A 24,975-nucleotide genomic window follows, 5' to 3' on the forward strand; every position below is an offset into this window, starting at 1 on the left:
ATCATCCCAGTATATTTTTCTAGTGTATCATTTTTGTGCTCTTATAAATAAAATATCAATACCTGCTACTTTTTCTAACGAAAAAGCAATTTATCTCTATTATACATAAGCAGACTTGAGAATTACTGCTTTTTATTATCCAACTATTTAGCACTTCCATCCTTGTGTCCTTTCAGTAGAAAATGATATTATTGGTGTGATGGGATGAGAAATACTGAAAAAAAGTAATTGTAAACTTTTCACTGCTTGCTATTTGCCACATAATGTGGCAGTTACTGCAGATTTTTAAGCAGCCAGGTTCAGACAGTTTAATTCCCTGCTATAAATGACTTTTAAAGCATATTTTTGTATATTTCTCCATCATTCCACATTCAGGATCTAAATGGTTAATAGCAATGTCTCTGTGCAACCCGTCAACTCTCACCCTGTTGATGCAGTTCTGAGCAACCTCCCAGGTCAGCAGCACCAGCAGCCAAGGCTGCTGCTCAGAACAGGAACCTGCAGAGCTGAAAGGATTCCACTCAGCTGGAGTTCAGGAGTCAGTGTCTTGTACAGGATTCACAGCCTGGCCCCAAACCCATTCATCATGTGAACAGCCACTGTCCAGAGAACTGCTTGCCTGATACGATGTGGGTGCTGCCACAGTTCACAGAATTGCTACTTTTACAGGCAAAATCCCTGACCATATCTTAGCAGTGGGTTAAGAGACCCATAAGAACAACAGTCCAGTGAATTCTATAATCCTATTTTACTATAATCATATCCATCTTGCCAAACCCATGATTTAAAATACATTGTATTCACATCAAATAGATCTGCTTTGTGAGTTATTAATTGTCCAATCAAAAGTCACAAAGCTTTTCTGCACAATGTTTCCCTTTGCAGGAGGGGAGGTTTGACATGAAAATTTAGCTGGCTCTTCTCCCCAGGTCTAAAATCTGGTTCTGTGTCCTTCTGGCTGACTGTGCAGCACTTCTTCTTCATGGCATTATCAGCTTGCAGAAAACATAGTCAGGAAACTACTTGGAAATAATTTCTGTAGTAACAATTTATGATACAGTCCAACTACTGCCTGTTCCCTGCATAACATCAACCTGTCTTTGAAGTTATGATTATTTATGTAACAATTACATAGGAGAGCACAACGAGGCTGCCAGTCCATGGGTTTGCATAAATAAAATGTCCTGAGGAACCTAAAGTAAAATGCAGGCCTGTGCTAAACTGTCTGTGCTCCAAGTTCATTACAATATTTGGGAATAAACTAGAAATCTGTCCTTTGCAGGATTTTAGCAAGTTTTACCACAAAGATGTAGTTATTCTGAGCACACTTCTGAAAAACAATACATGCTGCAATTTAGATTGTTTTATTTTGATTGCTTGTTGGATTTAGCTGTTCCAAAAAAATTAGGATGCACACAGTAAAATGTGCAACATTTAATTTGCAGCAAATAATAAAACTCAAACCATAATCAGCGTTTCCTTTTTCCAGAGAAAACATTACGCTGAACTTAATTTTACAGCTGTGCAAACTCTTTTAAAGTAATCTGCTCAATTGGGCGAGTTAATGATGTTTAATTTGACCAGGCCAAACTTCCCATGGTGTGCCTGACTTCGAGCAGGGTGTGCAGTGCAAGGAAATGCCGGGCCAACACCTTCCCCTCTCAGCTGGCCTGACAAAAAACCTGGTGTCATCACCTCTCTAAGATAAGCCAAAGATGACAGCTCAGGAGTGTGATGTGCACAGGGTAATGCAGCAGGAATTCAGCCTTTTCAGTCTATTCTGAGTTAACCCTCTTTGTTAGCACCCAGCTTTTTGCTGTGGGCAATATGTTAAGTGTGGGCTAAATTTAGTTACTGTGCTGCGTAATGTTACTCATTCAGTGCCCCACTTATTTAATGAGACCAAACGTGGCATTGCAGAGTGTGAACTAAGTGCAGTCTGATACAAGCAAAGATAAGAGAAAATGGATATGTATTTTCGAGTTTTCAATTATATTTAAGACGTTAATGTGGCAGAGTCACCACATTAGTGTACATTTCACACATGTACAAAATGATTAAATGACAAAGTAACAGCCACCAGTAGTACCTGAGGCTTCTGTAACTGTGTCCAGTCAGGGCAATTCATTATTTTTATGACTTGAAAATTATATGCTACTTTTCCATGCGCTTCATGCAGAAAGCAATCATTGTCACTGTGAGACTCACACCTATGGTTATGGATACGATAATATGGATTATCAAGTGCAGAGTTGTCTGACTGGGAAGAGTACAATGTAAGACATTCATAAAGAAAATAAATAAATGAAGTATGGTCCTTGATTACAGAATGGTTTGGATTTAACAGACCTTAAAGCCCATCCAGTCCCACACCCTGCCATGGGCAGGGACACCTTCCACCAGCCCAGGGTGTTCCAAGCCTTGTCCAGCCTGGCCTTGGACACTCCCAGGGCTGGGGCGGCCACAGCTTCTCTGGGCAGCTGTGCCAGGGCCTGCCCACCCTCACAGGGAAGAATGACATGAAATAAAGAATGGTTGAGAAGGACTAATACCACAGGGGCTCTCACTGACAGTGCAAGTAGCATCTTCACATCTCAAACTGAGTTTATCTCTGTGCCAGCCAACACCTATCCCAGTCCAAAGAGCATGGTAACAGTTCCACAATAACATGATGCTTTAAGATGGTAATTTCACTATCAGTTTTCACAAACAAATTACTCTGGGCAGCTTTCTGTAATTGTTTGGTTTGGCTTTTTTTCTTATCTGTATTAAATTGCCAACAATTTGCAGGTTAAAAGAGTTCCCAGTGGTTCCCACTATGTAATGTAATTTTTTGCATATAAGCCCACAGAGTATTTGCAGTATTTTCAGATTTCTCAACAGACCAAATTTCTAGAGAACTTTGCATCTTAGGCTGGAAACAGCAGAAAGTGGACACATGTTCAGTCCTTTAACCACAGTTACCTTTTGGAGTTTGTTCCACACTGTTCTTTGTTTTTAGCTCCCTTAAAATGACAAATCTTACAGTTGAAGACATACAGAAACGTGAGCTTTTCTCAGAAACCAAAATTCAAATGAGAATTATGGTTTTGCAGCTTTATAAAAACTCTAATATGAGCTCATCTGTTTCACTGCCCCTGGTAGACTTACATACTGAAGGGAGGATTCATTAGAAACCATGGGAGGAAGGGGAAGCTGAGCATGAGTGAAATGCAAAGCCACAGTGAGTTGGGAGGGCCCATGGCCTCTCTCTGCATCAGGAAAGACACCTCTGCTTGCCAGAGATTTCAATCTGGGTATAGAACTGAATGTTTCATTTTGGGTTTGCTTATGTGAACAAAAGCTTCGCTTCTCCTTTGAGATGGGAGGGACCTGTGTCCTAAATCTCAGACCCCACCTTCCAAGGCCTGGCATGTCTAGTACTATTTCTATTCCCTACCTTGAAATGGAATTTTTTTATTGCAGTGACTGAGTACCACCATCGTGTTTGATCTGAAAAATTGTTTATCAGACACAAAACCATAGTTTTGTAATTTCATTCCTGTTCGGCAAAAAGATTACAAGACTAAAAAAAACAAACAAAAACTAGAAAAATTACAGGAGAATCAATAACTTGTTCTGTTTGAACAAGGGTTGAGGGATTTCTAATCTGCAAGAAACAAATGGGATGCTGGTTTGAACTTCAGCTCAAAGAGCAAGCCTGGTAAAATCTATCAAAACAAAAAGCAGAGCAGATTTGTAAAGTTGCTGTAGCGAAAGGGGAAAATGAGAGATGCACAACATTGCAGAAATCATTCCCAGCACTGGCTGCAAATATCTGGAGGTGGAAGCTGAGACTTGTAGATAAACTGCAAAGCCAACAAAGGCAACCTCCCTCCCTGACAGTGTCTCTCCCTTGGTTTCTCCCCCAGGTCAATGGGAAGGATTTGTCCAAAGCCACGCACGAGCAGGCGGTGGAGGCTTTCAAAACAGCCAAGGAGCCCATCGTGGTGCAGGTGCTGAGGAGGACCCCGCGCTCCAAGGGCTTCACTCCCACTCCCGACACTCAGCTGGTAGATGTGGGCACTCAGACAGACATCACCTTCGAGCACATCATGGCTCTGAGCAAGATGGGCTCTCCCACCCCACCTGTGTCTGTGCTGGATCCGTATCTCCTGCCTGAAGAGTAAGTAACAGTTGGGAAGCCCTTGAGAATCCTTGTGTTCTTAGTGTGGCATGTCAGAAGTAGTTCACAAACTCACCTTGACTGGCTGGTGAATGTGTACTCTGGGAGCAGCCAGGATTCCTGCACCATTCAGCCATAACTCACAACATTTTCATTTTTCCTGCACATTAGCAAGCCATTACTCACATGAGTAATGCCACTGAGTCACAACATGGCCTCATAAAGCTCATTTTTTTTGCTGGCATTTGATGGATAAAGTTATTGCATTTTGTAATTCCTCTCACTGCCTCTTTGGGTTGCTTATGTTTTAACTTTATTTTTTATGGCTGCCATAAATTGTGTAATGCTAAGAGCTGCTACATTCTGTTCCAGTGTATTAATTACTTTATTATAACCCTGCAGCGCTGTTACTCAAATAAGTTATTTTCTAGGACTAAAATTACTTACCAGTGTTGTCAAGGATGTTTTAGAATCAAATTTTAATTATTGTTAATGGTAATTTGATGCTTTTGTACTTACAAATACAAATGACAATTATCTCCTAGTGCACACACCCCCCGCCCTCACATGCTGTTTGAGGGGAAAACAGCTCCCCAAGGAACCCCTGCAAATTGCCTGTCATCCTGCCACGCATCTCCACAGGGAACAAGGAACAGAAAGGATTCTGACTGTCTCAGTTGCTGTGTAGGAGAGGCTGATGTGGTCAAAGCACAGCAGTACCTGGCTCTGAGATGATGCTGCACACAGAGTAGGGCAGGATGAGTGTGCAGGACCATTCTGGGAGCGGAACACTGTTCACACTCCCCCTTCCAGACATCCCTGTCGGTGCTCCTAGGAAACAGGGTTTGGCTACAAACAGGCACTGATCCTGTGCTGCTGCTGAGTGACTTTCACAGCACGTTCACATTCCCACATCCAGCCAGGAGCTGGGATTCTGTGTGCAGTGTCTGTTCCTTTCGTGACTCCGTGGGTACTTAAAAGATGGTTCCAGCGAATATTCCGGCATGGCCACCTGTTCCCAGCCCATTGAAAATCCAAGCACAGCAGCACAATTTAGTGGAAATATTTGACAAAAGGCTGTAGCTTTGAGCATGCTTGCAGTGAGCAAACAGCAGGGCTTGCAGCACTGTGGAGAGGACGTGATTATTCTTGGAGTACCAACACTGCACACCCCAACCACGTCTGCAGGAGGGGCTTTCAGCACCTCCAACTTGCCAGCTGCAAAGCCAGTTACATTAAGAAAATGGCAAAAGTTAATTTGGGATTAAATTCTCCCCTGTGAGGGTGGTGAAGCCTTGGAATAGGTTTCCCAGAGAAATGGTTGATGCCCATCCCAGGTCTGGCTGGATGGGGCTTTGAGCAGCCTGGTCTAGAGAAGGTGTACCTTCCCATGACAGAGAGGTTGAAAGTAGATGATCCTTAAGGACCCTTCCAAGCCAAACCAGTCTAGGATGTAGGTTGCAACATGCCTGCATTATTCCAGCTTAGCCCTATCAACTTCATATTGCTCCTTAATTTGTGGGACACATATGAACTGTTGGCGTCATCACTGACCTTACTGTGAGCTGGAGAGGTTGGTCCTCCCCACACAGCCCATCTCATAACTGTCCTGACATGTGAGAGCAGGCAGGCAGCTCTTCCAGTGTGTTGTCACCCAGCATGTACAAGCAAACAGAGTAATTTTTCCTAATGCTTCTTCCAACTTATCCAAATCTCATTCAGATTAATCTACCCTGCCTCTGACAATGTGGGTATCTTAGCCAATTAGCAGATGCTGTTACATAAATAGCCTCAGAGATATATCTAGTTAAGAGAGAATTAAAGGGAGTTCACTTTCACTGTAAAAAAAAGAATTCCAGCATAGAAAACTGTGATCACAAGAGCATTGCAATGCTTAAACTTTCAAAGTATAGACAATGAAAGCATGGGAGAGCTCAAGCTGTAATAAACAGCAGGCTGTCCTCTTGCAAGACAGATAATTTTGGTTTAAAACCCTTGCTGGTGTAAATAGTGTAGCACATCGAATTAAGCACATGCATCTCCTTTGCTGTGGTTGGTCCCTCACGCTCACAATGAGCTACAAGCTTGGAATGCCATTAACATGCTCATTAGAGCGCTGAGTGCTGCCCTAAAACAGACCTTTTTTTTTCCAGCCATCCATCAGTGCATGAATACTATGATCCAAATGACTACATGGGAGGAATTCATCAAGAAATGGACCGGGATGAGTTGGAATTAGAGGTAGTTTCTCTGAGTTACTGTTTCGTTTACCGATGGTTTAACATGTGCGTGTCTCAGTCCTTGTATTGCTTATAGAGTGAAAAGACATTTCAGAGCAGGTATTTGTGGTAACATTGCTCACTGGTTACTTTGCAATTGCAAACCCTGCTGATACCTTTAGCAGTTCACTGAACTGTGCACCAGGGACTGATGATCTTCAACTCACAAATTAACATAAATAATGAAGTCATTGATTCCATTAATTAAGTTCTGTGTAACTGTGCTGATTTAGGCTTTCTGAAAATCCGAAAGGCTCTGCTGAGTGGCAGGACTTGCTCCACATAACCACAGTAAAAATGTGTGAGTTTCTCTTAAATATTCCCCAGCTGAGAAACAGATGTTCTTGATCATACAATTTAGAAATATGTTAAGTTTACAAGACAAGACCAGGATAGATTTGCCTCTATACTAAGCTGTTCCTCCCTTTTTCATTACTTTAAAGTGACATATGTATATATATGAAATTACAGATAATAAAAGTTGAACCAGTCAGTAAAGTATGCAAGTTCCATTTTCCTGCCAAATCTTTAAGAATCACTTTTGCTTTTAGCACTTATGTGTACCTTCAGAAGTTCATCTTCAGTTTTCTCATGCTTAATTTTAATAACCTGTTCCCAACCATTCAGAGTACAGCACATAAATTGTGGGCCTTAGTTCTGCAAGATATTTCAGCAGGGCTGACCCAGTGAAGTGCTTTGAATCATTTGTAATGAATAGCAGTAAAGTATCCCAATAGTTCTAAATACTGCCAGCTATGTCTGACCCACCTAATCTATCCAAGATAATAAGTGAATAGTTTGCCCTTAGCTGGCTTGCACTTCTGATTTCTTAGATCCTGGTCCTGCTAACGCCTCTTTGTCAGAGCAGGCACTGCTGCCCTGCCTGTAGCTCTGCTTAAATCAGAGGGAGATTTATCAACAGCTTCAGTGGGAGCAGAGTTCAGTTGCTCTATGAGCACGAAGTTGTTCCCTTCTATAAAAGTGTTTGCAGGATCAAGGACTAAAACCCCATAAAAAGTTTGCAAGCTGTTTCCAAATTCTGCAGATCTGGTAGCAATTCATCTCTGTATACAAACGTAAATCAAAGGCAGGATAAAATCAAAGTGCCCATAAAACAAATGCTACTTAGAAGACTTCAAGGCCTTACTTTTCAAACAAGGGCACTTTTTTCTTATATAAAAACAAATACAATAGAGATTTCAGTCTTAAAGGAAAATGTAGAAAAAAATGAGTATTTCCTACCAGTGTCTTTCCAAAATGAGTTTTTAGGAAAGATAATAAGTTATAATTCCTTCCATTAGAAGGTCAACTAGTTGAGCTGAAAACAGTTTAAACACACACACACTCCAGTAGCCAAATGCTAATATGCCTTAAACCACAACATTAATAATTTTGACATTGATATAGTACTTGATGGCAAAAGGTGATCAGCTCAGTAACGCAGGGAGATAAACATTAGCAAAGTCTCTGTACCCTAATAGTGTTTCTTAAAAACCACTAAAGATTCCTGTTCAAATTGTAAAGACTATGATCAATGGTAAGGTCAAAGTGCTAACAGGGACTCAACTGGCTGGTTGCTTTTTTGTTTGCCTTTTGATAGATATGTTTTAAAAGATCACAAAGGCACAGTTTCATTGACTGCAGCAGGAATGTTGAAAGTAAGAAAGCCATCAAGTCACCCTTCTGGGTTTGTGTGTCTATAAAATGTGCTTTGAATTCAAATCAGAAGCTCCTCATCTAAACTTTTATGGTCTATAACTGACTGGTTAGTGATTTGTAACAAGTAAACAAGACAAAAAAGGTGAAATACCCAAGTTCACAACAAGCTTCTAATGTAAATATCCACAGGAAGGAATTTATGCTGGCAGTATTGCTGAGATGCCAAAATTGTATTCTCGGGTTTATCTCTCAACATTTATCTTAAAATTGATGACTCAGAGGTAACTGTCCTATTTTCCCTATTACAAAAATAAATAAATACATGCCATTTCTTTTCTTTTGAAGTTTACATGCCACAAGCAATGAGGGACTAAATCCTGACCTCCTATTTTATTATAAATGAAAAGTACATTCATTCTTCACGGAGGCCCAGCTAGAAGTCATTTCAGGCTCATAAAGGAAGAATAATGTCACTTCAGGATTCCCCAGCAGTGTTATGCATTAATATGTTTATTCAAACAAGTCTGGCCAGCTGTCAGACACAGCCCAAGCCAGGGCTCTCTCCGTGGAACTTTCTCACATTACAAAGGAGAACATTCTACATCAAAAAGGGGCTTGTTCCCTCCCATTTGCCTTTCTGTCTTCACCCTTTGCAATGTGCAACTCCTATGTAGGTCTTCCTTCTTTCCATGGAGAGACCTGAACTCAGCTGAGTGGTTGGTTGGGACTCAGCAAAGCTTGGACATGAAAACCACATGAAATGTTTTAACTGCTGAGATACTTCCCTCTCACTCAGTCTTGCACAGAAGTGAAGTGTTCGTGTCAAAAGACTGAAGGAGGACACCAGATCCATTCAAAGAGCTTCTTGCCCACCCAGTGCACAGCTCCCAGTGTTCTCAGCATGAAACCACAACATCTCATCAGCCACAACACAAACAATGCAAGCACCAAAATCTCTGCTTCATAGTCTGAAGTTAATACTTCCCTGCTTTCAGAAAACCATAAATAAAATCTGAGTACCAGGTTTCAAGCTCTCCCCTCTACTATACTTTGCTGCTTTGGTTGAAATTTTACTTCCCCAAGAATCTATTTGCAGGGGAGGGGAAGAGGTGGGAGGTGACTGTCTGAACATGGGATTTAGGAGGCTCCATCACAGGCACTCTGCAATTTTTATTCCATCCTGGTTGTAAAGCATTTCAAAGTATCTTTTGTGTGAATATATTTCTTCTCTATGAAAACTCCTGCTCCGCAGGGAGTTGCCCAGATCAGGAGCTTCTCAAGGCATTGCTGTGTCTCTGAATACAAAGGACTCCAGCCCAGGCCTCCTTCAGGCAGTGATTGAATATGTAAAGGTTTAAAAAGCTTCGCAGCTGTACTTTCTAAGACAGATATTTGTATGTCCTTTGTTTGGAGCAAATGCAAAAGTGGTAAAACTTCTCAGCTTGCTCACAAGCCAATACTGAAAGGTTGTCTTTCCTCAGCTCTCTGGAGGGTTTAAACCTGGCCTTAACACCTCATACTGCATAGGAGAGGTCTAAATCATGGACCACTGCCCATCTGCTTGGCAGAGAGCCTGGGCATCCTCCAAGTTATCCTGCTTAGGCATCCCAAACCTCTTTTCATTAGGATGAGAAACCCTTTTCTTCAGCCCTCCTGAGCACTACTGATGACTAAAGCTGGTCCAGTCTCTGTGGTCTGTCAGGGAATTACCATCAGAGTGCTGAGCTGGCACAGAAAACTCCAAGCAGATTCTTACTTCTTCTCTAGGGCAAAGAATTAGGGAAAGAAATCCAGCTTTGTCAAATTTTCTCCTCTGAAAAGCAGAGGGGTGGAGTTTTTACTTTTTACCTGTGATGAAAACCACATTTTTGTGAAAATACAAATGTAAAGATCACTTTCTTAGGTTCAAGACAGCAAGAACTTGACTTTTCCTCCTGCTGTACCGGGGTCATGGCCATAAAGTACTGAGAAGGCCTCAAACAGTATAAAAGGAAAGAGTTCTTTATATTTATTTCCCTGACATTCTTTTTTACATGAAACCTATTAATGGAATAACTAAAAAGTAGGTCCTGCTTGAGGTCAGGACAGAAAAAAATCCCACCACATTTTACAGAGAGAGGGAGAGGGACAGAGTACTTGCTATGCAAACTGTGCATAAGGCTTTGTCAATGTTTGAACTTTTTTTGCCCCTCTCTATCCTCTCATTTCAGATTTCTACTTCTCATTTCTGCCTTGTTAGAGAAAGAACTTTGATTTTTATAAATGTGCAGACAGGCCATAATTCTAATTCAGCAGTACAATAATTCAATAATACGTTGCAAATGAAGGATCTTCTGAGCTTATAGAGGTTAATTTACTATTATCACTTGCTCCTAATTCATTATTATGAGTAGTTACAGGTAAATGTCATAGGGCATGTTCATTTCTTCCTGCCTTGCTACAAATGCCACATGGGTTTCAGCAATCAGCTCTTCAAGCCCTCCTTGGCTCTGCATTTTGTGTGGAGCCAATAATCTTTCAGACAGTTCTCTTGCACAGACTATTTTGAAAGAGCATCCAAATCCATCTCAGGAATGTCTCTCAAAATGTCACTTTTACCTGACTTAAAGAAGCAGAATCGTGAGTGTAAAAATTGATGAAATTTTTACATTTATTGTATTAACACAGCTGTGACATTCCCAGGCTTTGTGGATTCCACCATCATCTCCCAGCTGATGTTTGTGGATCCAGCCCAGGTGCTGAACCACCTCAGTGTCTCCCCTCTGCAGTGTTGGTTGCTGAGAGGTTTGTACAGCTCCTTCCAACAGGATCTGAGCCCCAGCTGAGCACTAAACACACTTTCATCTCCACATTAATCCAAAGGAGCCTGGGCCCAGCAGAGGCTCTGGAAGCAGCAGGAGGAGCACAGAACCCTGCGGGATGGCAGGATAAGACCCTTGGGCTGCTCAGAGCTTCAACCTTGAGACAGAACAGTAAAAAATGGCAAATCCTGTGGCATTGCAAGCACATGAACTGACACCTCCAAAGTTCTCTAGGCCTGCATTAATTCCTCTTGTTTAATTCATTCCTGATACATTTACACAAGCTGCCATAAAACCTGCACTTGCAGGTGCCAGTTTTGTGTTTTCCCCTTTTGTGTATCTCTGCATTATACAGACTCTCCCCCAGTGTGGAAAATAACTTCTGCTTTGAAGACTCTGGTGTTGCTTCTTCAACTCCAACTGGAATTGCACACTTTTATCTTTCAAATATTTCAAAACCTTTATGATTGCATTAAACCTTCACTGACGCAAAGACCATAGAAAGCAGCTGTTCCTATCTTTGAGTTTGGAAAATTATCATAGTTGGGTAGCATCAAACCCATTTACTCTATTTCTACCAAGGTCTAGAGGGATTGCACCCAAGAGTAAGTCTGTCAACTAATTACTCATAAAAATTCAGGTTCTCAACACCTGCTCTATGAATTTTTTGTTTGCTATAGCTCTTTTTGCTCTTTGTTTGTGAGTGTGTTTTTAAACAACACCTCTTTTTTCCTTTTAAAATATATATATTATTTACCAGATGATTTATTACCTTCCAGTATATCACAGGTGATATCTTGGACGGCACATTTTAAATATAAATCCCTGCTTTATTGTTAATTATGATACTCTTTATGGTTGGAAAAACATGCATTGTTAGTCAAAACATGTGGCAGGTAAATGAAGCTACCAGCTTGCTCCTTGTTTTCCTTCCACTCCAAAAGGTGTTGGCAAGTGTTTGTGGTTGCACAGGATCTATTTAAATAAGAGCCAAGGTCACCATAACTTTTCTGTTTGTTTCTGTGGGGGTTTTAAACTTTTTTTTTTCACTGCCACTATGACAAGCAGCACAAGCCACAGCACTGGTTTCTTGCCACTTTCTCAAATCAGTAAGGTGTATAAAAACATTCCCAAAGACATGAAATATTTAAGTATGCAAGGAATAAGGGAGTCTTTTTAGGTCTGGATTTGGCCCAAATCCCACCTCATCCCCCAGTTCACACCATGATAAAATGCAGAATAAACACATGGACTGCAGTGGCACACCCAAGGATCAGCTGAGATCAGAACTGAATCCACTTTGTCTCATCTTTTCTTCTGAAGAATCTCCATCTCCCCTCTCGAAAGCTTTAGAAATCTGAAAAAAACCTGCTATTAAAGCATTGTGTTCAAACCCTTAAGTAACAAAAGAGGGAGAAAAAGCACAGCCCTTCACCATGGATACTATTGATTGAAACCACTTAAATACCAGCTGAAATGTCACCGACATTTACAGCTACGTTTCTTTAGGGGGAAAAAAAAAGAAATTACACATGTTGACAAGTAAATAACACGAGATTGCTGATCCTGGCAGCTGTCATCTAGATGCACCAATAAATTATTCATATCAGCTTGTTTTATTGTCTTGCCCCTTCCAAATGGCACAGTGTGGGGCACAGCACAGACAGGCAGGGAGAAGGAGTTGCGTTATCAGGACTTTTCCCTTGGAACAGCAGCTCCAGGCACAGACACGTGATGGAGGCTCTGCCCTTTGGTCCCCCTCTTCCTCACCCTGTGTCCCTTTACTTGGTCCCACTTTTCCCCTTTGAGCCCCACAGTTGCATCTTTGGGAATTCTTCATGGCAAAAAAGCACAGAGGAAGAACATGCATTTTTAAGATGGGGCTTAAATGTCTCCCAGACTAACAAGACCACCATGACCTGCTGAAACCAAGATACTGAAGTGCCTATTATATTTCTATTACCAATACCAAATGCTTTGTTGAGAATATATTGATCTTCAGACACACTTCTGAGAAATTTATTAGATCATCTCATGAAAATTATATGATTTAAGGTAATAGAGTATTATATTTTTCTCTGAAAATCCAGAGAATTTCCCTGCTTATAAGGAAGTATGTATCAGCTGTGACAAATATTGAAATCATACTTTATAAGTATTTTAGCCTTTGAAGTCTTACCACTACATGAAATACAGGTAATTTTTCTTCCTTAAGATCAATAAAAGGTCTATTTTCAAAATGACTTCTTATTGATTGAAGGGTCAAAAATGCCCCAGGTATTGATTGTCTGCATATAATCACGTTTTGCTCAGTAAGTTAACCTCGTCTACAAGTGAAATGAAAAGAGATCCACTATATCACTTAAGCAAAATATTTTCATTGGATTTGAAAAATTGCTTCCATCAGTCACTGGTGTCTCACTGACAATGTATTTTCCTTTATCTTTCCTTTTTTTTTGAACCCCAGGAAGTCGATTTACATAGAGTGAACAGCCAGGACAAGCTTGGCCTCACTGTCTGTTACAGGACAGATGATGAAGATGACATGGGGATTTATGTGAGTGAGGTAAGATTGAGCTGATTTCCATAAGATACAATTTGTCTCTTAAACTGCATTGTTGGGCATTTAGGACATTTGTCTTTTGTTTGTACCATGTTACAAAAGCAGCCAGAATACAATAATTGGAAGAAATCTAATTACTTTCCTTTTCTCCAAACTGAGTGCAGTCCTGCACCCACTGGAGTCAAACTTGGTTATATTAACGTTTAATGTTGTTCATTTTTCCCCAACAGAGTCTTGCTGTTCAATTTCAGATAATGCCTTCAAAGTATTCCAAATAAATCCCCCCTATTAATTTTTGTTCTTAATTATTTCAGAAGCAGTACAAATTATTAAAAAAACCCAAAACACATTTTTGTTTGCAAATATTTGGGGTCCATTTGTCTCTCTTTGCCCCCTTCCACGAAGTAAGTAGCATTTTATACATGAACTTTTTATCATGCAGATCCATATCAAACTAATAGCAGCAATTTGGGGAAAGAAACTCATAACTAAATCTGAAATCTTCCATTAAAATGGCCCACTTAGCAAATAAGTTGTTCTGTATGCAAAAACTGATTCTAATCAGAGCACTGTGTGAGGCAAAATACTGACATTTCAGGTCATTCAATACCAAACAAACATGATGAACCTGCATTCTCTGAAGGTGCAGCTCAGGGAGAAATGTTTTGGGGTTGACTTGACCACTTTAATTTGCATTTCAGTTTGTCTGATATGAGCAAGGAGAGGTCCTGTGGTCACTGAGGGAGATGTGACCGGCACAGATAGAGCAGCAATGACAGGCACACTGGTTACACCACCAGTCATGTTACCAACACTGGGGTTACCATGGGAAGTAAATGCTGAGCTCTCAACCCTCCAGAGCACTCAGTGTTCTCCTGTTTTGCAGATTGATCCCAACAGCATTGCTGCCAAGGACGGGCGGCTGCGGGAAGGGGACCGCATTATCCAGGTACGTGTGTGAAGGGCTGCAACAGCATCCCGTGCCCAATCCAACACTCCTGCCCAACCCTGCCCTGCACAAGGCTGGAGATGTGCACATGGGCTGTGCCCAGCCCCTGCTGCACCAGGATCTGTCCAGTTCTGTGGAGCTCATCACAGCAGCATCCAATGACCCCATGAAATACCTCACTGTTTGCTCTTTCCCCCAAAGATCAATGGCATAGAGGTGCAGAACCGAGAGGAAGCCGTGGCACTTCTCTCCAGTGAGGAGAGCAAGAATATCTCCTTACTTGTGGCAAGACCAGAAATTCAGGTACTGTAGCAACAAAAAACCCTCACTTGAGTCTTAATTAAAACAGCTGCTGTTTTGTAGGAAGCAGTTCTTTCAAAGAATTTTCACCTACCTAAATCTACCAGTCTCCTGAAAACCACATTATACAGTTTGACTGGACATATATATGGTTTAAAATAATGGAAGTGAGCAGTCATGGTACTTATATTTTATATTAAAGTTCAATTTCTAAGACATTTAGTGATTTATATGTGCTGCAATGCTATTGCAAACATCAGTGCAAGGTATTATAGATGGTTTTAAGCCACAGGTTTGAAGAACATACTGAACTCTAACTCCTATAGCTATTGATTATTCATTCATTAAAACACCTATTATTTAGCTCTGCGTACACCATCTCTTAAAGCAGTTGAATACTGTCAAGAAGCCTCCTCATCTGTAATAAAAGGTTGAACCAGATCCCTTTGTAGAGCAGGGATTAGCACAACAAAGGTGTTGAACAAACAGCCAGGAGCACCATTGTTTGATCTGTCTCTGCTCCTGGTGCTGTGAGAGCGGCCCTTGCCAGTGCACCTGCAGACACAGGGTCAGGATCATCACTATCCTCTTAGCCTGGAAGTGTCTGATCCCTCCCATAGGGATAATTGAGGATGGGAATAAAAAAGGTCCTACAATCCTGAGCTAGATTTTCCCCCTGGTCCTTGATGCTGCCTCACAAATAATGTGTTCAAGCTTAGGGCACTGGAGTATTTTTATACATCCTAATCAAGTTGTGCAAAAACCAAAACAGCCCCAACTCTTAGAAGTATTTTCATGGATGTAGAAGTTGGAGTTTTTTCATATATGAAAGGGTTTTGCAGATAAAATCATGTTGTTGGAAGTGGAGGCAGCTGTGGGGGGAGGTAGAACAGTCAATACCTACACTTAGCACAAGGACATGTGTGCTCCTTCCCAGGATACAGCACCACTGTCACAGGAAGGAATCCCCTGAGATTTCCCAGTCACTTTCCACAAAGAAAAAACCTAATTTATGTCAGTCTTCATTCTTTTGACAACAATTGGTTTGTTTTTTCCCTCCCTTTTCACATAGCTGGATGAAGGATGGATGGATGATGACAGAAATGATTTTCTGGATGACTTGCACATGGACATGTTAGAGGAACAGCACCACCAGGCAATGCAATTTACTGCCAGCATGCTTCAGCAGGTACTGCCCTTCTGGTGTGCAGTGCTGTCAAACTTCCCACTGCACTCAATATTCCAATACTGAGCTTGACTGAATACACTTGGTGTGTCTCAAATGACATTAAGTCAAGATCAAGGCAAAAGGATCTCCTGTAAAATCAAGATATTACATGACTATCCACTAACTTCATCTTGGAGAGCAAAATGTTTTAAACTGTTGCCTTTTGTGCTTTGCCCCTTATGATACACGATCACAGTTCTTAAAAATCCACTGTTCTTGCTGTGGTCACTGAGAGAAGTACAGGGTATATGGTGGATAGAGCAGGCAGAGAGCTGGATTTTAGAATTCCCTATTTGATATGCATACACAGACTAAAAACAGCCTGCCTCCCAAAACCTGGAAATGCAAATGGAGAACTCAGACAAATTACTGAAGTGAGATCTATATAAGGGGAGAAAGGCAAAGAAAAGGTTTTTACATAGCAAAGTCTGTGGAGAGCCACAGATTTGGGCCTGTATCCCCCATTGTTCTGCCACAATTAAAGCAGTTCTTGAACAGCTTTTCAGGTTTTTCTAAAGTTTTCTATAAATCTACACCCTCTATGGCATCCATATTTTGTGAAGAGACACGCTCTCACTTTGGCACTGCTGTAGAACTGGATATTGTTGTGCACCTGAGTGGAAAACAATTTGAATTCTACTGTCATTGCTACATAACTGAAACATAGGACTCAGGTTCTTCTGAAAGGGACATCCACAGCAGCCTGTGCTTGGTCACCATTTCTATGAGTTCTTAATAATGTTTTTTCCACACAAGACAAAGATGCAGAAAGATTGAAAAGTGAGAGATAAAGAAAACTACTCAAAAATAAACACCCTGGAGCTTTTCATGCCCTTGCAATAATTTATCTTTCTGATTTTTTTTGTTTCATTGTTAGAAGAAGCACGAGGAGGACGGAGGTACCACAGACACAGCCACTATTTTATCCAACCAGCACGAGAAGGACAGCGGCGTGGGGCGCACGGACGACAGCACTCGCAACGACGAGAGCTCCGAGCAGGAGAACAATGCGGATGATCAGACCACCTCCTCCAACACCTTGGGGAGCCAGAAGAAGCTGACATACAGCCATGACACCCTGGGAAGTGGCGATATGCAGTTCAGCAATGAGTCGTTTATCTCTGCCGACTGCACCGACGTTGACTTCCTCGGCATCCCCGTGGATGAGTGCGAACGATTCCGGGAGCTGCTGGAGCTGAAGTGCCAGGTGAAGTCTGCCAACCCTTACAGCCTGTATTACCACAACAGCACCCTGGATATGAGCAAGAGCGACCAGGAGAGCGTTGACAGAGAGCTGGAGATGCTGAACGAGGAGCTGCGCAACATTGAGCTGGAATGCCTGAACATCGTGCGGGCTCACAAGATGCAGCAGCTGAAGGAGCAGTACCGGGAGCCCTGGATGCTGCACAACAGCGGCTTCCGCAACTACAACACCAGCATCGATGTCCGCAGGCACGAGCTCTCGGACATCACGGAGCTCCCCGAGAAGTCTGACAAGGACAGCTCGAGCGCCTACAACACCGGGGAGAGCTGCCGGAGCACTCCGCTCACGCTGGAGATCTCCCCTGACAACTCCCTGCGCAGAACTGCAGAAGGCGTGAACTGCCAAGGTAACGAGGGGGCAGCGGCGTATAACGTCTCCCAAAAGAATTCGTGTGCCAGCTCAGACAGCCATGAATCCAGCGCTGGTAAATGCCACGCCGCCGCTAAAGAGCCCGACCTTGGCAAGCAGCTGGAGAACAAGGAGAGAAAAGCCAGCGATGGAAGCAAAAGCCCTACTCATGGTCCGAAGGCTTCGGGCTCCTACGCAGCCCCATACCACCACTCTCCATACAAGCATGCCCACATCCCTGCCCATGCACAGCACTACCAGAGCTACATGCAGCTCATCCAGCAGAAATCCGCCGTGGAGTACGCTCAGAGCCAGATGAGCCTGGTGAGTATGTGCAAAGACTTCGGCTCAGGCCAGAGCGAACCGAGGATGGAGTGGAAAGTCAAGGTCAGAAGTGACGGGACCCGCTACATCACCAAGAGGCCAGTGAGGGACAGGCTGCTGAGAGAACGTGCCATAAAGATCAAGGAGGAGCGCAGTGGCATGACCACTGATGATGATGCCATAAGTGAGATGAAGATGGGCCGTTACTGGAGCAAGGAAGAGCGGAAGCAGCACTTGGTGAAGGCGAAGGAGCAGAGGAGGAGACGTGAGTTCATGATGCAGAGCAGGTTAGAGTGCTTAAGGGAACAGCAAGGTGCAGAAGAAAAGAAAGAGGTGAACATCATTGAACTGAGCCACAAAAAAATGATGAAGAAGAGGAATAAAAAGATATTTGACAATTGGATGACAATCCAGGAACTGCTAACCCATGGAACAAAGTCACCGGACGGCACACGGGTGTACAATTCCTTCCTGTCAGTGACTACTGTATAATCACCCTTGCTAAATTATGTACATAAACCACTACCATTGGGGTAGGAATCAATGCCTCGTTCAATGTGGCAAGATTTTTGTATATAAGATACAGGCATCACATTTATAGTTCAAATACTGAACTCTACAACTGTGGGTGCAGGATCTCCATTATAAAGTGGAGAGGGAGCTTGCCCATCTCCTTCAAAGGCAATATTAGCAGTGCTTTTTGGAACACTGATTGTACTTTTTTACTTGTTACCTTTTACATGAAGTGTTTAAATATCAGAAATGTATTAACCATACTTACACAGGTAATTTGCTTAAACTATATTCATATTAAAAGGTACCCATGCTTTTCTTTGCCTAAAAAAAATACAAAAAACCCACAAGAGCAACTGCACTTATGTATTTTTTTGTGAAACCATATTTTGTGATATTATTTTGCTGTTGGTCACTTCTACACAGAGTGCTGTTTATCAATACTTAGCTCAAGGTTTAAACTCAGAATTAGGGTCATTCTCTTGTAATATTTAACATTTATCAAACAGCAGTTTTTAGAGTTATGCTCAACATTTAAACATTTTTCTTTTTAAGGTTTCTGAAGAAAGTATATAGGTTTCATCTGAAAAGCCCGAGGCAAACTACACTATAATGCAGCTTTAAAGAATTTTAAAGCATGTTTGCAAATGTTGCAACCTATTGAAGAAACGTGCATGTACAGCTAATTTGTTTATATAAGACAGTTTGTGGAATTTGAAAAGCCCATGGTAGTAACTGTTTGCTTTATAGATTTGAATGTATTGAATTATAAAAGCAGTTTCATGAAATCATCATTAGCTACAAACATTAACAAGTAAAATAAAGTAAAATAAATTATTGTTTTATATTTCAAACTACTTTAATTTCTTTTTTATTCCCTTCTGGTTTCACCACCAAGAACATTGTTTTCTCAAGCATAGCTCCTGTGCTGCAGAAATGCCTGGACACCCACCAGAGCCAAACCTGAGGGAATAATCAGCATCCTGACTTTGGGGGGAATTTAGACTGAGGTTTTCTTGAAGGCAGGAGACATAAGGGAGAAGGCAGGGGAGAAGTACAAGGACTGTCAAGAGTAGAATCAAGCAATGCACGTCTTCAGCTCACAAGGTGTTTAAGATGAACTGTAAGAAAGAAATGAGACTTTTTCTCTCCAGCTTTGCTTCGTGGTTTCTTAGTGGTGTGTAAAACCCACCTACAGACTTTCAGTGTGGGTTTGTATTAAAAACAGACAATACCTAAGTTCAAGCAAATAAATATGCAAATTAGATCGTGAAAAAAGACAAAGAGGTGTCAAAGAGGTATCACATTCCTTTTCTTGTTTTCTGTTTCTGATTAAGAATTCAGATATAAATTGGAATATTATGGTAGATCAAATGACAGACTTATGAATCACTTCCAGATGCCCCATCCCCTCTCCCTTTTCCTTTGAAAACTTGCTTCCAAACCCTTCTAAGTTTTTGTTCTGGACTCTTCTGCCATAACTATACTGAGCAAAAACTACACAGAGCAAAAATTAAAGTCTCACTGCTAGGAGTGAAAAGCTGGAAAGGGAGAGATTAACAGCTTCTGGGTGCCTGTTTTGTCTGCCATCAACAAGGAAACACCAGATTTGTTTGGGAGTTTTCCCCTCCCTTTGTGGTCTAGCACTGAATTACCACGGAATGTGTGTCTGCCATACTCCACTGTCAACTTTTACAGCCCTGAAAACGCACTTTCAGCCCACGTAATCTGGCACTCATGTCAATAAGCGTCTGCAAATTCATCTTCAAACTCTATTTTCCTTTGGGATAAAGTGCTAGTCCTACTGTAGTCCATGAAAGATTTTTCTATTGACTTTGTTAGAGCCAGGATTTCACCTGACATACACCAGCCATTATCATCACAAGTGGTACAGTGGGAAGAATACAGGATTTTCACACACATTGCTTTCAATGCAAGGCATTTTCTATCTCTGTCTCAAATCTGCTTCTTGTTCTGTTCATCCCAATTGCAGGTGTGAGAGCCACAGCAGAACACTAAAACACACAGACTCAGATGAAAGGGCAGAACTCTGATTAGTATGGAATAATAATCCTTAAACCAGGCATGAAAAGACAGGTAAAGCATCTTGAGTCTTCCTGGAAATACTAGAATAAGATTTGAAATGTTCTAACAAGGTAGAGTTATCATCAAGGTGTTCCTCATAAAAATAGGCTGGTTAGGAATAACCTCACAGGTTTGGGCACCAGTTATATAAATGCTGAGCATTGTATATATGTGTGTAACAGCAGAAATATTTGGGAATTCAAGTGTGATGTGCAGAAATTACACCAAGGTATCAACAGAAAAAAATTTACATTCTTTAAGACGTTGAAATAAAATTATTGGTTAAGAATTACTCTCATACCTTTGAGTTTTTCCTCCCTAAACATTTGCTGCTGTTTTGGACAGTTAAAAATCACTTCTCTCCTTCAGCACTATTAATTAGCATCAGTTCACAGAATCCATCAGTTATCCCAGAAATCTGAACAAAAGCTTTGCAAACTGCAGATTTTCCTTTTCCTTTTTCAGTTATCACACTTTTCATTGCCCTATCAAAGTACTTCATGTGGTGTTGAAAAGGGAGATCTTGAGTCTTTTATTGTCCTCAAGAAAACACTGGAAATTACCATAATGTTAGACCAAATCAGACTCTGTAGGGCTTAACACAGGGAGATGTGCCCCTTCCATTGGAGAGGCTCATTCCAAGTGTGCTTTGGAGTTCTTTTAAACTTGAGGGGCTAAAAGGAGAGTCACCTGAAAGGATAAATCTTCATTTCCATCCTCCTCCTTTTCCCTGCCTCCTCAGCCACTTTACAGAACCCACTCTCAAGCCTGGGTGAAAACAGATCCCAGGGTGGTGAATACACAGGGAGAGATCCCAAATGCACAAAGGGGGAACAAGCAACTGCCAAGCTGCCTGAGAGGTTGGACCAGACCCCGTGTGAGCAGCTCCCCTGAGCTCCCACACAGCCCTCACCCATTCCTGCTGCCCCAAATCATCCCTGCTCCTGATTGCAGACCAACAGCTCAGTCCCCATCCTTTGCCAACACGTTCCCCTTCATCAAACCAGAGGTGACCACAGGACACTCCGAGTGCAGGTTGGTGCAGGATTTGACCTGATTCTCTGCAACACGAACAGGGCTCTGTGTCAAACTGGGGTCAGCTTCCCTAAATTGCAGAATGTCTCCCAGATGTAAAATCTATAAAAATGTAAAATACTTATTTGCAAATAGGGTTTAAATCGGCATGGAATCACCCAGGTTGCATTTGCTCTGAAATGGGAAAGCCCTGAACCAAACCTAACAGCATTTCTTGGTAAATTAAGAGAACTTGCACAGTAGGGATGGCAAATAAAATGAGGTAAGACTACATATTGCCTAGGGACTACTGGTTGGAGAACTAATTAGGATTATAAACTGAAAGTATGTAAATTAACCAAATATAATTATCTGCTAGTGGCCTTTGGAAATAGGTTACCGGATACTTGTAAGCAAAATTGCTCAAATGCCTGGAAGCCATACAAAGCAAGCCATAAGCAATTTAAATTCCTCTCTTTATTTTCTATTGTTTTAAAGCAGTTGTATTAAGGATTTATCAGAATATGAACTAATTAGAAAACTGAAAAAAACGAAAGTGAGGCAGAAAACTGACACAGCAGATGTTGTACCTCCATCCCCAGGCCCCCGGTTTTATTGAATAGAAATTGTGTAATGTGACAAAATAGCAAAGATTCTGCTTGGGGTTTCATCAGAGCAGTTTCTCTGAGCTCCCAGCCAGAGTTCAGCTGGAAGAGTGGTGGGTTCTGCATGAGCACAGCACCTCAACCACACAGGGCTTATGGAGATGTGGCCACTGCTCAAATGCAAACATGCAGAATTCACATCCCTTTCCCTCCACGTGTCTGTCATGGCACGAAGTAGCCCCAGATCCAGGGGCTTCTGAGGGGAAATCTCACTCACTTTATGGCATCAGAAACACAAAACTGGCCACTGGAGAAACTGATGGTAGTGGGGACTGGGGTGTAAATATTACACATTGAAAAAAATAACAGGAGGTCACACATAAAGGATGCCTGGGCTGATTTCACACCCAAGCATGAGCGTTTTAATATGGGGCTAAATGAAGGCCTGCCACAAAGCCCACTTATGTGATCTGAAAGACTCCAAGCAGCCCCAGAGGATTAGGAAACAGTCTATTAACTTACATACTTAATTATCCTGAACTGTGTTAGTGACATCCATGAATGGAAGGGCCATCACAGCTCTGTACCTCAGAGCACAGCTTGATTTTCTGCTGCTAACCACACCACACCTGCCCACATGCCTTCCAATGGACACTGCTTTTAAAAAAACCATCCTGCAGCCCTGCATTTAATGCACTGGCACCCCACCCTGTGCCCTCCTCCAGAAACCCCAGGAGATCTGTGTCCAGTTTCATGATGCAAAATGAATCCTGACCTGCTGCTAATTGACCATGAAGTAGATTCATAGTTAGAGTGTTCTTGGGTCAAACCCTCTTCTCAGTTGGGTCCTAAACCTTCTTGCTGGAATCCTAAAATACCCAAAACATTAGAAATATCCTCATTTCTGTAGCATAAAACAATGCACCTGCCTACTCTGAAAACTAGGTAGAAAAAAAACAAACCCAAAGTTAATTAAAAAGCTACATGTCTGTTCTACTAGATTTGGTCTAGCAGATCTGAATATTGGGAATTAAAGCTTCATCTTGGTTCTGTTACCTAAACTAGTACATCATCATCAAGGACCTAAGAGCATACTTACAATGCTCCTTATTGAGCAAGCTCAAAATAGGAACAAAGTTCTACCAGTTTCTGTGAAAAACTGTGTCACCTTCTGAGACACAGAATGTTTCTTAGAAGAGATTTAATCTAATCAATTACTAATGAAAATAATGAGTTGGCAACAATGCTCCAATTAGTGTTCTAATTTGCAAAAGTATAATGCTAATAGCATAAAAAAAAAAAAATCAGTGTAGCTCCACTGGAGCTGAAGCCAAAATAAACCTTTGGGTTGATATTCTTACTTTTTCTTCTATGTAAATCAAAGTAATTTTAAAAAGATAACAATTTCTACCAAATTTTCTTCCAGCACCTCTATGAGTAATCAAGTTAAAGCAAGTCTAAACAGCCCATACCTATTTCTCCCAGCAGATAACGCTGGCTTTAGGTCACACACTTCTCACACCCTACTCCCATCTCTCCCCCTTCTGGGAAAAATGAGTCAGCTAAGGCAGAAAGGGATCAGAAAGAATAATCCCCACAGTCTTCCAGAGTTGGGCCTGGGCCCAGCTATGACTGGGGATCAATTACATATGCAGGAAATTACATATATAACACACACTAAACAAGCGCCAAGTCTGGCTCTGCTTGCGTGTTTTGATTTGGTCTTTAGTTCTTCAGGACCAAAAAAGGACCTAGTCCATCCCATGCATGATATGAGAAACACATAATATCCCCAAAGGACTGGAAGTGTCTCCATTTCCACAGCATGAAAACATTAAATGATTTGCTCTAAAACCCAGGCAGGAGATTGTATTATAACACACAAGCCTGAAGGAGTGGCACTTGCCCAGAAACAAGGGCTCCCAATCAAACTGCTGACAAACCCTAAGCTGCAGAAGTGCAAAGGCACAACAGTTTGTGTGGTGGGTCATGGACTGCTCTGCTGGCCAGGACAGAGCACTTGGGCTGTCCTTTCAAATCAGTTTGCCAGGGAGGAACTTTAAAGGTAATTTCTTTGACAATCCATTCTTTTTATGTGCAGGACCATGCTACAGGGAGCCCCATTAACTGAGAATAAGAACCTCTCTGTAAAAGTGAACTTTTGGTGACCTTCTCTCAGAGCAAATACTTTATCATATTGGAGAGGGGCCTCCCAGGTGTCGTGACAAGGCTCCATTGTCCCGATTAGGAGAGCTAGCTTTGATTTGCAATAATCCATCCTTCGCCTTAGCTGGGCTTTGTTAGCTTAGAATGCCATAAACAAAGACTCCTCAAAAGGCAAATCCAGCTAGAATTGTTTCATAAAAGTAAATCAAAAGGCTGCAAATGGAAGGCACACGAGGTTTGTCAAATTTCTGCTTCGCTTCAGTTAAATGCAAGCATCCAACATTCACTGCTCCTCAGGACTCGAGGTATAAGCCCAAATAATTTCCACAAGAAACACAACTCAGTTACACCATAAGGTCCAGCAAACACAGATTCCAAATGTTACAAAACACAAAGGCAACTTTGCAAAGCTATTCCAGGACCACTTTTCTGCTCTGCTGCATTTGAACTATTGAAAGACACTCCACAAACTGAACTCTTCAGTAATGAACTGGTGAGCCTTTTTCAGTATTTCTATTCCAAAGTCATCAAAAACCATCTCTACTCAGGAAAGACTGGCCCTTTCTAGACATACAACCACAGAACTTTCTTCTGTGTCAGTGTTTTCCAATGAGGCCAAAAGGTTCTGCTTCATTTATTCTTTCCAGAAGTCTTTGTAGGCATCTCTGTACATCTGCATTACAAAATAATTAAGGCTGGAAGGGACCTCTGG

At 41.7% G+C, this 24,975-nt stretch overlaps 1 protein-coding gene across 2 annotated transcripts in view; it reads left to right on the top strand.

Moving 5' to 3' along the window:
• The window catches only part of PDZRN3 (PDZ domain containing ring finger 3), a 136,431-nt gene extending 117,184 nt beyond the window's left edge, over nt 1-19,247 (top strand). For both annotated transcript variants that reach the window (XM_071550220.1, XM_071550222.1), the window contains 7 exons: nt 3,912-4,165; nt 6,319-6,406; nt 13,372-13,470; nt 14,354-14,416; nt 14,618-14,719; nt 15,789-15,905; nt 16,822-19,247. In XM_071550220.1, coding sequence (XP_071406321.1) covers nt 3,912-4,165; nt 6,319-6,406; nt 13,372-13,470; nt 14,354-14,416; nt 14,618-14,719; nt 15,789-15,905; nt 16,822-18,372 — 2,274 coding nt within the window. In that variant the 3' untranslated portion in view covers nt 18,373-19,247. The remainder of the gene's footprint in view (nt 1-3,911; nt 4,166-6,318; nt 6,407-13,371; nt 13,471-14,353; nt 14,417-14,617; nt 14,720-15,788; nt 15,906-16,821) is intronic.
• The last annotated feature ends 5,728 nt before the right edge of the window (nt 19,248-24,975 follow it).

The sequence above is a fragment of the Pithys albifrons genome, chromosome 3 (assembly GCF_047495875.1).
Source record: "Pithys albifrons albifrons isolate INPA30051 chromosome 3, PitAlb_v1, whole genome shotgun sequence".
In the NCBI taxonomy this organism is placed as follows: Eukaryota; Metazoa; Chordata; class Aves; order Passeriformes; family Thamnophilidae; genus Pithys; species Pithys albifrons.